The sequence below is a fragment of the Oncorhynchus masou genome, chromosome 9, assembly GCF_036934945.1.
Source record: "Oncorhynchus masou masou isolate Uvic2021 chromosome 9, UVic_Omas_1.1, whole genome shotgun sequence".
Lineage (NCBI taxonomy): Eukaryota > Metazoa > Chordata > Actinopteri > Salmoniformes > Salmonidae > Oncorhynchus > Oncorhynchus masou.
In genome coordinates this window covers 6,718,344-6,732,659 of record NC_088220.1, presented here as the reverse complement: position 1 = coordinate 6,732,659, position 14,316 = coordinate 6,718,344, and the positions used below count along the sequence as shown (strand labels likewise).

At 40.6% G+C, this 14,316-nt stretch overlaps 2 protein-coding genes across 2 annotated transcripts; both read left to right on the top strand.

Annotated features, from left to right (window-relative positions):
* The first annotated feature begins 55 nt into the window (after nucleotides 1-55).
* Nucleotides 56-11,074, top strand: LOC135545394 (uncharacterized). Its single transcript, XM_064973001.1, has 12 exons — nucleotides 56-391; nucleotides 1,819-1,929; nucleotides 2,581-3,648; nucleotides 4,001-4,189; nucleotides 7,153-7,173; nucleotides 7,494-7,608; nucleotides 8,160-8,287; nucleotides 8,507-8,710; nucleotides 9,244-9,383; nucleotides 9,614-9,779; nucleotides 9,959-10,058; nucleotides 10,275-11,074. Exons 1-12 carry the CDS (start codon nucleotides 305-307, stop codon nucleotides 10,466-10,468), a joined length of 2,523 nt encoding a protein of 840 aa, XP_064829073.1. The 5' UTR covers nucleotides 56-304; the 3' UTR covers nucleotides 10,469-11,074.
* Nucleotides 11,075-11,207: 133 nt separating this feature from the next.
* On the top strand, nucleotides 11,208-14,147 carry LOC135545456 (DNA-directed RNA polymerase II subunit RPB7). The gene is made up of 8 exons (XM_064973083.1): nucleotides 11,208-11,374; nucleotides 11,726-11,835; nucleotides 12,092-12,251; nucleotides 13,135-13,185; nucleotides 13,271-13,336; nucleotides 13,468-13,539; nucleotides 13,686-13,719; nucleotides 13,806-14,147. The coding sequence occupies exons 1-8, from the start codon at nucleotides 11,363-11,365 to the stop codon at nucleotides 13,817-13,819; spliced, it is 519 nt and encodes a 172-aa protein (XP_064829155.1). The 5' UTR covers nucleotides 11,208-11,362; the 3' UTR covers nucleotides 13,820-14,147.
* Nucleotides 14,148-14,316: the final 169 nt, after the last annotated feature.

Genomic DNA, 14,316 nt, shown 5'->3' with positions numbered 1-14,316 from the left:
ACCACCAACCCATCATTAAAGACAGGAAATCGCGGTTATTTCAATTTAATGTTTTGTGTGTGTTTGTGGTGTCTTAAGTTTTGCTAACACACCTAAATGTTAAACAAAAATAAGTTACCGGTGGGTGCAATGCGTAGTAGGATACTTTACAAACTAGTTATTTTTTGCTAATTTACAAACAAAAAAGTTTGTTTTTTGACTTTCTAATAGTATTTTTTTTTGCGCGAAAACATTAACGTTAGCATGCTAGGCTAACTGTTGTGACTTGGCTCTTTCTGAGGCTGTAAGTTAGCAAAAGTTGAAGATGGAGCTTCGCAGGAAATCTGGTCGAGCTGTGATGCAAGTCAGAAGGTCGATCCGTCTCAGGAAAAATAACAGCACGTTTTTAGAGGTGGGTGAATATTTTTTTTTTGTAGAATTGAGTGAGTTAGCTTTTCCGCCTTCCTCTCTCTTCCTCATCCGACTTGTTCATAGCCACGTAGCTAACCAGGTTGGCACTGTAGAGTGACAGAGTACAACACGTTCAGCGGGTTTGATTGTAGCTGACTGCCGATAAACTCCTGGTAAGTTTAAAAAAATCCTTGAATATAAATTCAAAGTTTAGGTGAATCACTATATTTAGACGCCAGGTTTGAAAACTCGCTCATAGTTTCCCTTTTCCGAGTTTCTGTTGGGTCAGACTGGTCTCATAGACGAGACGTAACATCGTAAACTAAAGCTACTCAAATTATTATGATTATGTTTGTTAAAGGGTTACAAGATGGAAGGATATTTGATGTTAAAGCGAAAGGACGATGGGTGGGTGGGTGTGTATATAACGCGGAAGTTTAGCTATCCAAAAGGTTGCTGGGGCGAATCCCAGCACAGACAATTAAAGTTTATTAGCAACTTTACAACTGGCATTATTACTTTTTTGTTGTTGTTGTTTTTTGTTACTTTGTAACTACTTAGCATGTTAGCTAAAGCCCTTTCCCTACCCGTAACCCCTAGAGCTAATTTAAGGCATCTAACTTTAGTTAGCGTCAGCCTCTTAGCTAACGTTAGCCACAACAAATACGTTTAGCAAATTCGTAGCATATCATACGTTTTGCAAATTCGGGAACATATTTTTTATGTTTTGGCAACTCGTAAAATATACGAATTGCAATTCATATTATACAAAATGGATGATGGACATCCACAATATACTACAATACCATAGAACAGGGTACTTACGTAGAAGAGAAGGTCCGTTCATAAAATGTCCTAGGTGTCAAAACTCCATATGGAGTTTTAAAAACACATTTCCCACAATTCTACACATTTTACTAAGCCCGGCTTAGTAAAAAAATAAATAATACATCTATTTGTAGTACATATATTTATTATTCTGGACCCCGCGGTCCATATTGACCCTTGTCTGGATCCAGTCCGTAGTCTGACAGTTGGCCCATAGGACATCCACAAATTAACACATTCCATATGAAAACGTAACACGTCACACTAAATGGAGTGCTCTCGGATTTTTACATGCATCATGTATACACAATTTATTTTTATTTTATTTTTTCTTTATTTTACTAGGCAAGTCAGTTAAGAACAAATTCTTATTTTCAATGACGGCCTAGAAACAGCGGGTTAACTGGCTGTTCAGGGGTAGAACAACAGATTTTTACCTTGTCAGCTCGGGGGTTTGAACTTGCAACCTTCCGGTTCCGAGACCAACACTAACCACTAGGCTACCTGCTCAGAACAAGTAGTTGTATCTGTTGGAACTAAGAGTTGCAGCAGGGTCATGTGCAAAATTGACCACCAACTTGATTGCGTGACTCGTTCTAGGATACAGAAGAGTTTCAGAACCAAGCTGTGATGGAAGGTGATCATTCTCCCGCCCTGTCAGAAGATGATGTCACCACGACGCAGTCTGAGGACTCCCACCCGGACGTGATGGTAGGTTTCAACAGTACACCTATGGTTTTGTTTTCTTTTGCCATATACACAACTTGGCATTGCCCTCAATCAAATCAAATGTATTTATAAAGCCCTTCGTACATCAGCTGATATCTCAAAGTGCTGTACAGAAACCCAGCCTAAAACCCCCAAACAGCAAGCGATGCAGGTGTAGAACCACGTATAATTTGGCCTACTCCTCACAGGAAATGAAAACATTTTATAGCTCTATGATGACCGTGTCTTGATTTATCGTTTCTTACTGTTTGTGTTAAAGAAACTGGAAGTGGAGACACTTTTTAAAAACGTTGGCCTTGTCCCGTATAATTTACTCCTCACAGGAAATCATCAATGTCTTTTTCGTACGTATTGATAATTTCTTTTCTGTTACTTTGCATTTGATGAAACTGTAGATGGGACACTGTGAAATGATTCATTTGAATTGAAAAGACTTGTACATTGCACTCACCCCTGTCACTTTTTATTATCTACGATCTCTTCAAATTATTCTCACACACCTTGCAACAAGCAACCTAAGATTTGTGTTTTTTTCCAGTTTAAATGTTAAAAAATAAATAATAATAATAATAATAATTTCTGACATTCTCTCCATTCCTGACCCTGGGGGGAAATTATTTTTTTGTAAAACAGGGAGCTAAGAATTGGACTGTAATGTTGAACCGGTTAGACCAAGAGGAAGACTCTGAGAAGAAAGAGGATGAAGAAAAAGAAGACGCGCGAAAAACTGGGAAACAACAACATGCGTCTCGAATTCCTGCTTTTCACAAAACATTAGCCAAAAAACGCCCTACCACCACCAGCAGCAGCAGCAGTCAACACTCAGATCCACCTGCCTCATCTATTACCAGCAAAGAGTCTTCTAACCAGGCAACTTTAACCGTTGCAGCTTCAACAAGCAGCAGTGGAGAGATGTCAAGATCAAAACTGCCCAGTATTAGAGAAACAGGTCTCCCTCTTCCTACAGTCCGTCTACATAAACTCAATCCTCAGACCCTGTCTCATGCTGTTAGCTCCTCAGAGCAAAGCCCCAGCTCTCTGGATGTTACTCCACCCGAGGGGGACCAGGAGCAGCTCCAATCCATGACAGCAACCCCCAGACCGGCCCTCAGGGCTGAAGCAGGGGACTACGATGACCCAGGAGAACCACTTCATACCACTGGAGCTGCACAGAAGGCGACGGAGGAAGAGTTTGAGGCTGATGTTAGAATGGATGGCGGCGACGTCCCTTCTGGGCATGCCGAAAAGGAATCCCTAGAGACAGATGAAGGTGAGGAAGATGCGACCGATCTGAATCAGCCTGATGATGATGATGATGTAGAAACAGCCTACGAGGAAACTCCCTGTCAGGCTGAAGCCATGGAGATTGAGTTTCTGTTAGAAGAGGATGGAGATGGGTTGGACTCCTCCCCATTGCTGGAGGAGAAGGAGCTTGAGAAGCCCAGTGTTGAGACTGAGAGCTTCAGTGAATCGGAGGTTGTTTGTGAGAATCAAGACAAGTCTGCCAACAAAGAGAAGGCTTCTGGGAAATGGTCAAAAACCCCAGAGGATACAACCGTCGCTGATACCGCAGTCCCCTCTAACAGAGCAGTCCCCTCTAACAGAGCAGTCCCCTCTAACAGAGCAGTCCCCTCTAACAGAGCAGTCCCCTCTAACAGAGCAGTGCCTCGGAGAACAGCTAAACCCAGTCAGTCAAACAAGGTGAGGTGTCTAGATACCAGTTCTTTCTCTTGATATTACCCATCTTGGTATGCCACACCATAAGCATCAGCTGTATTGTATTTATTTTATCTGCAATTGTACATTTCCTTTGTCTTGCTTTGTTTTGATTGTAGGCTATGCACAGAGTCGCAGACACAATGACCCCATGGAGATAGTCATTATCATTGTCCCAACATAAGATAATCTTAATGACAGAAACGTCTTAGCAGCCTAATCTTAACGACAGAAACGTCTTAGCAGCCTAATCTGAATGACCTACAGACAATCCCTTCTTGTAATAGTTCACATGATCTGTTCTCTTTCTCATGTTTTAAATCTCTTAAATTTGTAGACATCATGGTGCTGGAGCTTTGCACTATTCTGCCTTTTTCCCTCCACTCTGCTTGTGATTGGAGGATTCGGTCAACACGTGTGGCACTATGGGATGCCTCTGTCGGTGTCACAGTTGATGGGACAGTTGGAGCTGCACTGGCTGGAGGGACTGTGGGTGCCACACGAGCCTTGTAACTCAGATTGTCGGTAAGAAAAGAAGTGTGACAACAAGATAAATTGTTACATATTAAATTTAACCCTTCACTAAATCTATTCACATGTTTTTATATGTAATTTATAAGTAATTAATTTTTTCACAGCTTTTGGTGGATGTTGGGACGGGGGACAGATCTAGATTATTTTTTTTGTGAAAAATATTTAGTGCACTGCTTTGGACCAGAACCATTTGGGATGTACCCTATGGGTGGTTCTGGTAAGAAGCAGAGCACATTCTAGGGAATAGGGTGGCATTTTGGGACACAGCCATGGGTTTGTTACCGTTGGCATCATCTACCACATTGACATCATCTTTGAGATGTCTCATCTCTTAAAGAGCGATGGCTTTTAAAAAGCAACAAATCCCATTGAGAAACGCCTGTAATGGCATTGATATGAGCCAGAAGCAGCTATTCTAGTGTTACAATTGACTACAACGTGTAAAAGGATCATTTTGGTCAGTATGTCAATCTCGTCTAAAACGGAGCTCGTAACTCAGGCCAGGTTCATCAACAACGAGTCTGCTGCGCAGGCCCCCCAATAACAGAGTGATAGCCCCCCCCTGGCAATAACAGAGTGATAGCAGCCCCCTGGCAATAACAGAGTGATAGCCCCCCCCCGGCAATAACAGAGTGATAGCCCCCCCCGGCAATAACAGAAATATAGGGATACTTCTAACATGAACTTACCAGGGTGAACAACTGTGGTGATTGCTTTCTATCCAGTAGCTCTAACTGTAGACATAAAACACCGCGGCACGTGTGTTTTTGTTTTTTTACTTGAGAAATACAGCACCAAACACCTTTTAGTTGGATGTAAAATTGCACAACAACAAAAACATATTCTACAAAGAAAATGTTAACTCAAGTTATCTGGAAGCAATTTTTTTTAAATTATTATCTTAGATTCATTCTGGGGATTTTATAGGAAGTGAAATAGATTTCCTACAGTGTCTCACGGAGGACAATCATTAACCAAAAGCAGAATCGATCAGGAAACACCTCCTCCATGACCGAAATCACGCTTTTTTTTCCTAGTAAGCAACAGAAAAACACACAAGCCAATCGGTGTGTTCAGTTTCTCTTTAAGAACCTGTCTGACTACCAGCCCAACCTGAAGATTACTGGGTCTGTTATCTCAGCTAACTCAATGGTCATTTTGACCAGTATAAACTGATCCCAGGCTAGCAGAACATGTCATAATGTCTGAACAGTCTGCACAGTGAAGTTGAAGGTGTCCCTGGACCAGCAAGTCCAGTGACGTCTGCAGTTGGAGATTACTGTGTTCACCCAACACAAGAATAGTCAATAGCCTGCTTCATTTTCCTGCATTGTAAGTAAGAATTTGTTTTTTTTATTTTACTTTTTTTTTTTTTTTTTTTTTAATAGTTCACTCCTGATAAAGGGATCTTTTCTGCTCTGCTGTTGAAGGCAAATCAAATCATCTCAAACACTTTTGGTATTTCATGGAAATGGGGCACATCCAATGTCTCCAGTCCAGTTTTTTAATTTAAATTTAATTTTACCTTTATTTAACTAGGCAAGTCAGTTAAGAACAAATTCTTATTGACAATGACGGCCTACCGGGGAACAGTGGGTTAACTGCCTTGTTCATGGGGGCAGAACAACAGATGTTTACCATGTCAGCTCGGGGGATTCGATCTTGCAACCTCTAACCACTAGCCTAGAGCGTTGGACGAGTAACCGAAAGGTTGCAAGATCGAATCCCCCGAGCTGACAAGGTAAATAATCAACTTTGTTGTTCAATGTGTTATTTAATGTCTCTGCCTGTTTTGTTCTATCAACCAATCACATTTTATTTGTCATATGCTTAATTGACAACCGGTGAACACTGCAGTGAAATGCTTAATGACCGGTCGTTTTCCAACCAGGCAGAGTTAAAGATAAAAAAAAATTGAAATAGAGACACTGAATAAAGAGGAAAAATAACATTGCTATCGACAGGAAGTAGAAAATGACATGGCTATATACAGGAAGTAGAAAATGACATGGCTATAGACAGGAAGTAGAAAATGACATGGCTATAGACAGGAAGTAGAAAATGACATGGCTATAGACAGGAAGTAGAAAATGACATGGCTATAGACAGGAAGTAGAAAATGACATGGCTATAGACAGGAAGTAGATAATGACATGGCTATAGACAGGAAGTAGATAATGACAGGAAGTAGATAATGACATGGCTATAGACAGGAAGTAGATAATAACATGGCTATAGACAGGGAGTAGATAATAACATGGCTATAGACAGGGAGTAGATAATAACATGGCTACAGACAGGAAGTAGATAATGACATGGCTACATACAGGATAGTAGATAATGACATGGCTACAGACAGGGGAGTAGATAATGACATGGCTATAGCCTTCTAGGGAGTAGATAATGACATGGCTATAGACAGGAAGTAGATAATGACCTGAGGCAGATAGTGCTGCACACAGGAAGTAGATAATAACATGGCTACAGACAGGGGAGTATATGTAGTGTGTAGCCCTAATAGAATTGACATGTGTCTGGAGAATACGCCCTGAGACTCAGAGCCTAGTATAATAGGAGAATTGAATTGCTCTAGGAGGAGAAAAAGATATATTTTTTACACGCTGGGGGTTTACTAATTAGTAAAAAGATTTGAGCTATCTATGAATTTGGTTTTGGAAAGCATCCCTCAAATGAAGGCCTGTTTTTACCCACTGAGATACATTGATCAGTTCCTCGTCCCTGTATGTGCCACAGCTTCAAGCAGCTGATTTCTGATGCATGGACTTCAGATTGCTGTTAACCTAGAATGATAATCTGACAGCAGGGCCACAGCTGGCCCTGCTTTTTGTTCTTCAGCTCTGACTGGACATAGACTGCCTGTCTACTAGTTGACTGATATTACCCTGTCCTACCTTAGAGACTGTGATACTGGACCTAGGGATTCTACCTTAATTGACAGAGCCTAGTGCTGCACAGGTAGGAGGAGAAAAAGGTTGATATATTTTTAACACGTTCTGGGGGTTTACCATTTAATTAAAAAGAAAATGTAAAAAGATTTAAGGAAAACATTTTAATCTATGAATTTGTGTTTTGGTGATAATATACAAATGAATCAGAGCTACAATCATCATCACAAATCTCAAATGACTTCCCCATTCCAAGTGTACCGGTGGATGTTTAGGATAGCTGTACCGTTGAGTTATTTTGTACATTGATCAGTTCTATTTTGGTGTGTGTATGTGTGGTAATTTTATTTCAATGTGTTGTCACTTTGACCTGTATGTGTTTTTTTACAGGGTAAACAGGTCTTCAAGCAGCTGATGGAACTCGAAGCAAAAGGAGTGAAACTTCAGATTGCTGTTAATGGTCCTCAGAATGATAATCGAGACACGGCTGATTTAGCCAGAACGGGTACATGCAGCTACTTGCACATCTGTCACCACAGCTGGCCCTGCTTTTTGTTCTTCAGGTTATGCATGTATCCTGTAAATGACTAGCAAATGGACTGTATGTGGTTGTCTGTCCCACCTTAGTTGACTGATGTGGTTGTCTATCCCTACCTTAGTTGACTGATATGTGGTTGTCTGTCCTACCTTAGTTGACTGATGATGTGGTTGTCTGTCCTACCTTGAGTTGACTGATATGTGGTTGTCTGTCCTACCTTGAGTTGACTGATATGTGGTTGTCTGTCCCACCTTAGTTGACTGTGATATGTGGTTGTCTGTCCTACCTTAGTTGACTGATATGTGGTTGTCTGTTGTTGACTGTGATATGTGGTTGTCCTACCTTAGTTGACTGATATGTGGTTGTCTGTCCCACCTTAATTGACTGTGATATGTGGTTGTCTATCCCACCTTAGTTGACTGATGTGGGTGTCTATCCTACCTTAGTTGACTGTGATATGTGGTTGTCTATCCCACCTTAGTTGACTGTGTCTAACCTGCTTCGTTTTTTGTGTCCAGGTGCAGAGGTACGGGAGGTGGATCTCCAGTCAGTGACGGGAGGTATCGTCCACACCAAGCTGTGGGTCGTGGATCAGAAACACCTCTACCTGGGCAGTGCCAACATGGACTGGCGGTCCCTCACACAGGTATTTCCTAACGTACTGATATAAAATACCGTCCACTCTAGTTCATTTATTTTTTTATTTTTTTATAGAAAACATCGTCTGAACTGTTGAACAGGGAAACTGATGAAACAGCATGTTGAGCCATTTTTATTTAATTTATTTTTTAAACAATATGTCTCATTTATATATCAATGCATTGATCTATGATTGATTGATTTTACGATTGATTGATCACCTCAGGTGAAGGAGGTGGGAGTTTCAATGGAGGACTGCAGCTGCCTGGCACAGGATGCGTCAAGGATATTCGGGGTGTACTGGAACATTGGTGCTCAAAAAAATGGCTCCCTACCCCCCTTCTGGCCTGCCCGATACTCTGCCCTCTCGAGCTCCAAGCACCCCTTAAATCTCAAACTCAATGGAGTCCCTGCACGAGTATATCTCTCTGTGAGTTGGATCTTGTTTTGTTTTTTCTGCGTTCCAAATGGCAACGTGTATCCCTACATAGAGCTCTACTTTTGAACAGAGCCCTATTCCCTACATAGAGCTCTACTTTTGAACAGAGCCCTATTCCCTACATAGAGTTGTACTTTTGAACAGAGCCCTATTCCCTACATAGAGCTCTACTTTTGAACAGAGCACTATTCCCTACATAGAGTTGTACTTTTGAACAGAGCACTATTCCCTGCTTAGTGCTCTACTTTTGAACAGAGCACTATTCCCTACATAGAGCTCTACTTTTGAACAGAGCACTATTCCCTACATAGAGCTGTACTTTTGAACAGAGCACTATTCCCTACATAGAGCTGTGCTTTTGAACAGAGCACTATTCTCTACATAGAGCTGTGCTTTTGAACAGAGCACTATGGGTAAAAAATGGTGTTCTTTGAGATGCCGTCTTTGACTAAATAACCCTTTCCACTCATATTTTGCATAATGCTACTGAATGTTTGTTTTAACTAACTGTACTATTGTTTCAGAGCGCTCCACCCCAGATATCAGCTTATGGACGCTCCGACGATCTTTCCACCATCCTGTCTGTCATCGCAGACGCCCAGAAATATGTCCACATCTCAGTCATGGACTATATTCCGCTGTCCCAGTTCACTGAGCCACTCAGGTGACTGTCCGTACTCGGCTGAATCCTAACTTCCACTTAAGTAGAATTTTCACTTCTCCCATTGACTTACTTCAGTGCCGGAGTGAAAATTCAACTTAAGTGGAAGTTAAGATTCACTCCTTAATCATTCTCTAACTTTGTGTCAGATTTTATTAATAAAGATGTTTTATTGGATGTATGTTGTGCATATGTTTTAAACGTCTAACCAATCGGGTCCATTTCTGTATTAGGTTCTGGCCTGCGATTGACTCGGCCATACGGGAAGCAGCGTGTACTAGAGGGGTAGAGGTCAACCTACTAGTGAGCTGCTGGTCACACTCTCCAGGCTCCATGTTCCTCTTTCTACAGTCCCTGACCGTTCTCAACAGACCTCCCCTGGGATGCAACATCAATGTGGTACGTTTGCTCTTTTAATTTCTCTCCTTTTTAAAAAACAAAACATTTGAATACCATGAAAATACTTGAAGACAGCTAAAGCAAGAACACAATTTACTTCAGGAAATGTACCTTTTTTTCTTCTAGTTTTGCATTCGGTTGTTGTCACTCATGTCCTATTTCCATGATGTGTCCTACAGAAAGTGTTTGAGGTGCCTTCGACAGCAGAGCAGAAAAAGATCCCTTTCTCAAGAGTGAACCATGCCAAGTACATGGTGACCGACCGAGTCGTCTATATTGGTACTGTACATCACAATCACTAATCATTGGACAAAATGTCCGTTGCTTTTATGGATTTGATTCTGCTGCAAAACCAATGTCTACTGTTTTTTTTTTTTGTGTGTTTTTTTTAACAATATAAACATTACATTGCACATAGCATTCTGTTGTATACAGAAACGTTTCGGACCTGCCATATCATTACACTAACTTGTATCTTGTATTGTGTGATCACAGGAACATCCAACTGGTCAGAGAACTATTTCACCCACACTGCAGGTATCGGCCTGGTGGTGAACCAGACCGGTTCTGTGGTGGGACAGGGCCAGAGGAGTTTACAGGTCCAGCTACAGGAAGTGTTCCTCAGGGACTGGACATCTCAATACGCCCAGATCCTTTCCAATGACGATGTCAAACACTGTGGTAGATGATGCTAACGGCGATGACTCAGGGCTTCATCCCAAATGGCACCCTATTCCCTATCTAGTGCACTACTTTTGACCAGAGAAAATAGTGCACTATAATGTAGAGAATAGGGTGGGGTGCCATTTTGGGACACAGACCCATATTAGTTTTAGATAATTGTTTTGGCATATACTTTCACCGGGGCTCAGAATGCTGCCTATCATAAGAGCATGCGCTTACCTTGCATTGCTTAGTTGTTTGTTTTTTTAAACCACTCCCATTTGACAATTCTGTTGTTACATGCAGCATTTGACTGTATATATTTGCAATTTTTGGTGAAAACATATTTTCTACTTGAGTGATTTGCTGTATCTTTTGTTTTCCCCCTTTCTGAATGGAAGTGTCAATATTGAATGAATCTTGAAGTTCTGATTTTGATCCATTTCTTTTGCTTTGACTGACTGAGGCTGTCAGTGACTCAAGGCATGTGTTGTCTAAAAAGGAAAAGACTGATGACCTTTGTCATGCCAGGTGCATTTTTGTGTTATGTCATATGTTTATACTGTTTTTCAACCAAATATGTTTCAACTTCATTCTTATTCTTGAAATTAAATATTTGTTATTATTTTTAAGCCAACAAATCCTTGTCTTTTATCACAATCAGTGATCACATTATTGGGACCAAAAAAGTTAGTGTGTTCATGATCCAGTCTGTTTTAAGGTGATGAAAGATACACAGAGCTTTTATTTTGAAATCCGACGTCACACAAATCTTCTACTCCGGAAGTAAACGTTTAACTTCTGGAAAAAACATCACCAGTTTCCTGTGATTTGCTGCTGGATTTAATCATTTAGAGACGATTCATTCCTTTCTGATAAATTAAACAGAAGACGAAAATCAAGGAAGAGTGAGCGGGAAAATGTTTTATCATGTAAGTAGTTAGATTTGTATGATATTGTGACGATAACAAGCATCACCATGTCTAACTATGCTATCTCTAGTGCTAGCTTTGTTAACCGGTTGGATAGCTATCTAGCTAACTGCTCTCTTAACTAACTGTTGCCAAAAGTGAAAACAAATCAACGTCCAGTTCTGCATATTTAACGGGTTTATACCTGTCTGGTGATGTTAGTTTGTTAAAAGCAGCTATGAATCAGATATCTACGTTACTTAGACTTAATGAAAGTGCTAGCATTCTCAACAATAAACAGTACAACTGTTCAGGTACAGTAATTTAGTACTATTGTAAAACAAACTGTACACTAACATATATCATTCACAGATTTCCCTGGAGCATGAGATCCTGCTCCACCCTCGGTACTTTGGTCCCAATCTCCTGAACACTGTGAAACAGAAGCTCTTCACAGAAGTGGAGGGAACATGCACGGGAAAGTGAGTGGTATTGTGCCAGGGCGGCTTTCCTTCCATTAGCCTGGAACCGATAAATCAGTATTGCTGAGTGTAGTGAGATTCAGTGTGGACTCCAGGCTAAATTTCAAAGTAGAATAAAGACGAAACAGTTTACAGTTTCACAACACTGGGTAGGTTGTTTTGACCAGTAACAAGTTTATTCGCTTGCTCACTTCAAATCAAATTTTATTTGTCACATACACACATACACTTAATGACACTTGACTCTCTGTTCCAGATATGGGTTCGTCATTGCGGTGACCACCATTGACAACATTGGTGCAGGTGTCATCCAACCAGGCAGGGGATTCGTGCTTTACCCCGTCAAGTACAAGGCTATTGTCTTCCGTCCATTCAAAGGCGAGGTGGTCGATGCCGTGGTTACCCAGGTCAACAAGGTAAGGGAACGAAGGCTACGTCCCAAACGGAAACATCTTCCCTTCATCAGGGATCCGCAGCTCGATTCAGCCGTGGACCGATTTAAAATGTGTATATACACACACACACACACACACACACACACACACACACACAGTGGGGAGAACAAGTATTTGATACACTGCCGATTTTGCAGGTTTTCCTAAGTACAAAGCATGTAGAGGTCTGTAATTTTTCTCATCGGTACACTTCAACTGTGAGAGACGGAATCTAAAACAAAAATCCAGAAAATCACATTGTATGATTTTTAAGTAATTAATTTGCATTTTATTGCATGACACCTCTCTTATGCGAGGGAATAATTTGGAACAGATTTCCAAAATTACAATCACTTGATTTTCTGGTTTTTACATTTCTTATGTCCAACGATTAATAATAAAGCCTAGTGGATAGAGTGTGGGGTCGGCAGGTAGCCTAGTGGTTAGAGTGTAGGGCCAGTAACCAAAAGATTGCTAGATCAAATCCCCGCGCTGACAAGATACAAATCAGTCGTTCTGCCCCTGAACAGGCAGTTAACCCACTGTTCCTAGGCCGTCATTGAAAATAATAATCGTTTCTTAACTGGCTTGCCTAGTTAAATAAAAGTAAATTTGTGCGATCTGAAAGAATGGGATAGTTAATTTAACTATCAGAAGCATTATGCAAAATATGAGTGGAAGGGGTAAGTTACTCAAAGACTGTGTTTTATAGTGCTGTACTTTTGACCAGAGCCAATAGGGTGCCATTTGGGACACAGACCAATCTTCTTTGATCTCATTAACATCTTAATAAGGATTGACAAGAAAAAATCTTATTGTTTTCATGGTGTGTTGAAATTTATACAAGATGTTCTATTCTTTTCAGGTTGGCCTTTTCACAGAGATCGGCCCCATGTCCTGTTTCATCTCTCGTCATGTAGGTCCTCATGGAAATGTCTTGTTGTTGAATGTTTTTATTGATAAACTCTTAATGTCAATGTGGTGACTTACTGTTTCTGTAGTCCATTCCCTCAGAGATGGAGTTTGACCCCAACTCAAATCCTCCCTGTTATAAGACCACTGACGAGGTAAGACACTAAAACTAGCCCTGCTCTTCACAACAACAAAAAATTGTCGTCATTTGGAAAATAAATATTTAGTAAATACAACTCTAGGGACACATGTCCTCTTATTAAGGATTCTGTCTTCTCCACATTAGGACATTGTAATCCAACAGGATGATGAGATTCGGTTGAAAATCGTGGGGACAAGAGTGGATAAAAACGACATTGTGAGTACACTGTCAAATCACCATAAACTTTGGATGCTACCTGATAGGTAAAAAAAATAATTATCCTCGCCGATTGCAAGCCACAGCTCGCTATCTGAAGAGACCTGCAAGTTGTAACTTGGAATAATTTCTTTCTTCTGTTTCAGTTTGCCATTGGATCCCTCATGGACGATTACCTGGGTATGTTGGCGTTATTAGTCTCCTTTCATTGGGTGTCAAATAAATGATTGAATTGATCTGTAATTGTTTTTTTTTCTGTCTCTCAGGTCTTGTCAGCTGATGTCCCTGCAGTGCTACGCTGGTTTATAAACATACTTCTCTTATATTTCATGTAAATGCCCCGACAATACAGTATTGTCAATACAAATATTTTTCCCAAGTTGATCATGTGGTATTGCTGCACATAGTCATGTTCTGTACTTATTGGGGAAGGATCAATGATCCTTTGACACAGTGTGCATGCATACTATTGAAACACAGAGCCTGGTGATAAGCAGGTGGTTGTTGTCATATTAAACGCTACTGTATCGTCTGAGTTACCCTTCAGTTGCTGTTGTATATTGTATTTCGACAACTTGAGAACTGAAATAAAGTTTTTTTTTAAATAATGTGTACCTTGTCTCCTTTGAGTGTTCTGTCATTGTAAACTATGCTTTGTCTTGGTCTGCTCCATTTTGTATGTGTTGTGCTTTTTCAAATGACAATGCACACAACAAATAGGATACGGAGTTATCCATCACATTCAATCAATAGAAATTAATTGAAACGTACTTAGAA

Excerpts from the sequence above, each read along its gene's own strand:
- LOC135545394 (XM_064973001.1), top strand. The coding sequence starts at position 305 with ATGGAGCTTCGCAGGAAATCTGGTCGAGCTGTGATGCAAGTCAGAAGG. Across the intron at positions 8,711-9,243 it reads CTGCACGAGTATATCTCTCT|AGCGCTCCACCCCAGATATC; the intron begins GTGAGTTGGATC and ends CTATTGTTTCAG. Across the intron at positions 10,059-10,274 it reads CGACCGAGTCGTCTATATTG|GAACATCCAACTGGTCAGAG; the intron begins GTACTGTACATC and ends GTGTGATCACAG.
- LOC135545456 (XM_064973083.1), top strand. Across the intron at positions 11,836-12,091 it reads GAGGGAACATGCACGGGAAA|ATATGGGTTCGTCATTGCGG; the intron begins GTGAGTGGTATT and ends TCTCTGTTCCAG. Across the intron at positions 13,186-13,270 it reads CCTGTTTCATCTCTCGTCAT|TCCATTCCCTCAGAGATGGA; the intron begins GTAGGTCCTCAT and ends CTGTTTCTGTAG.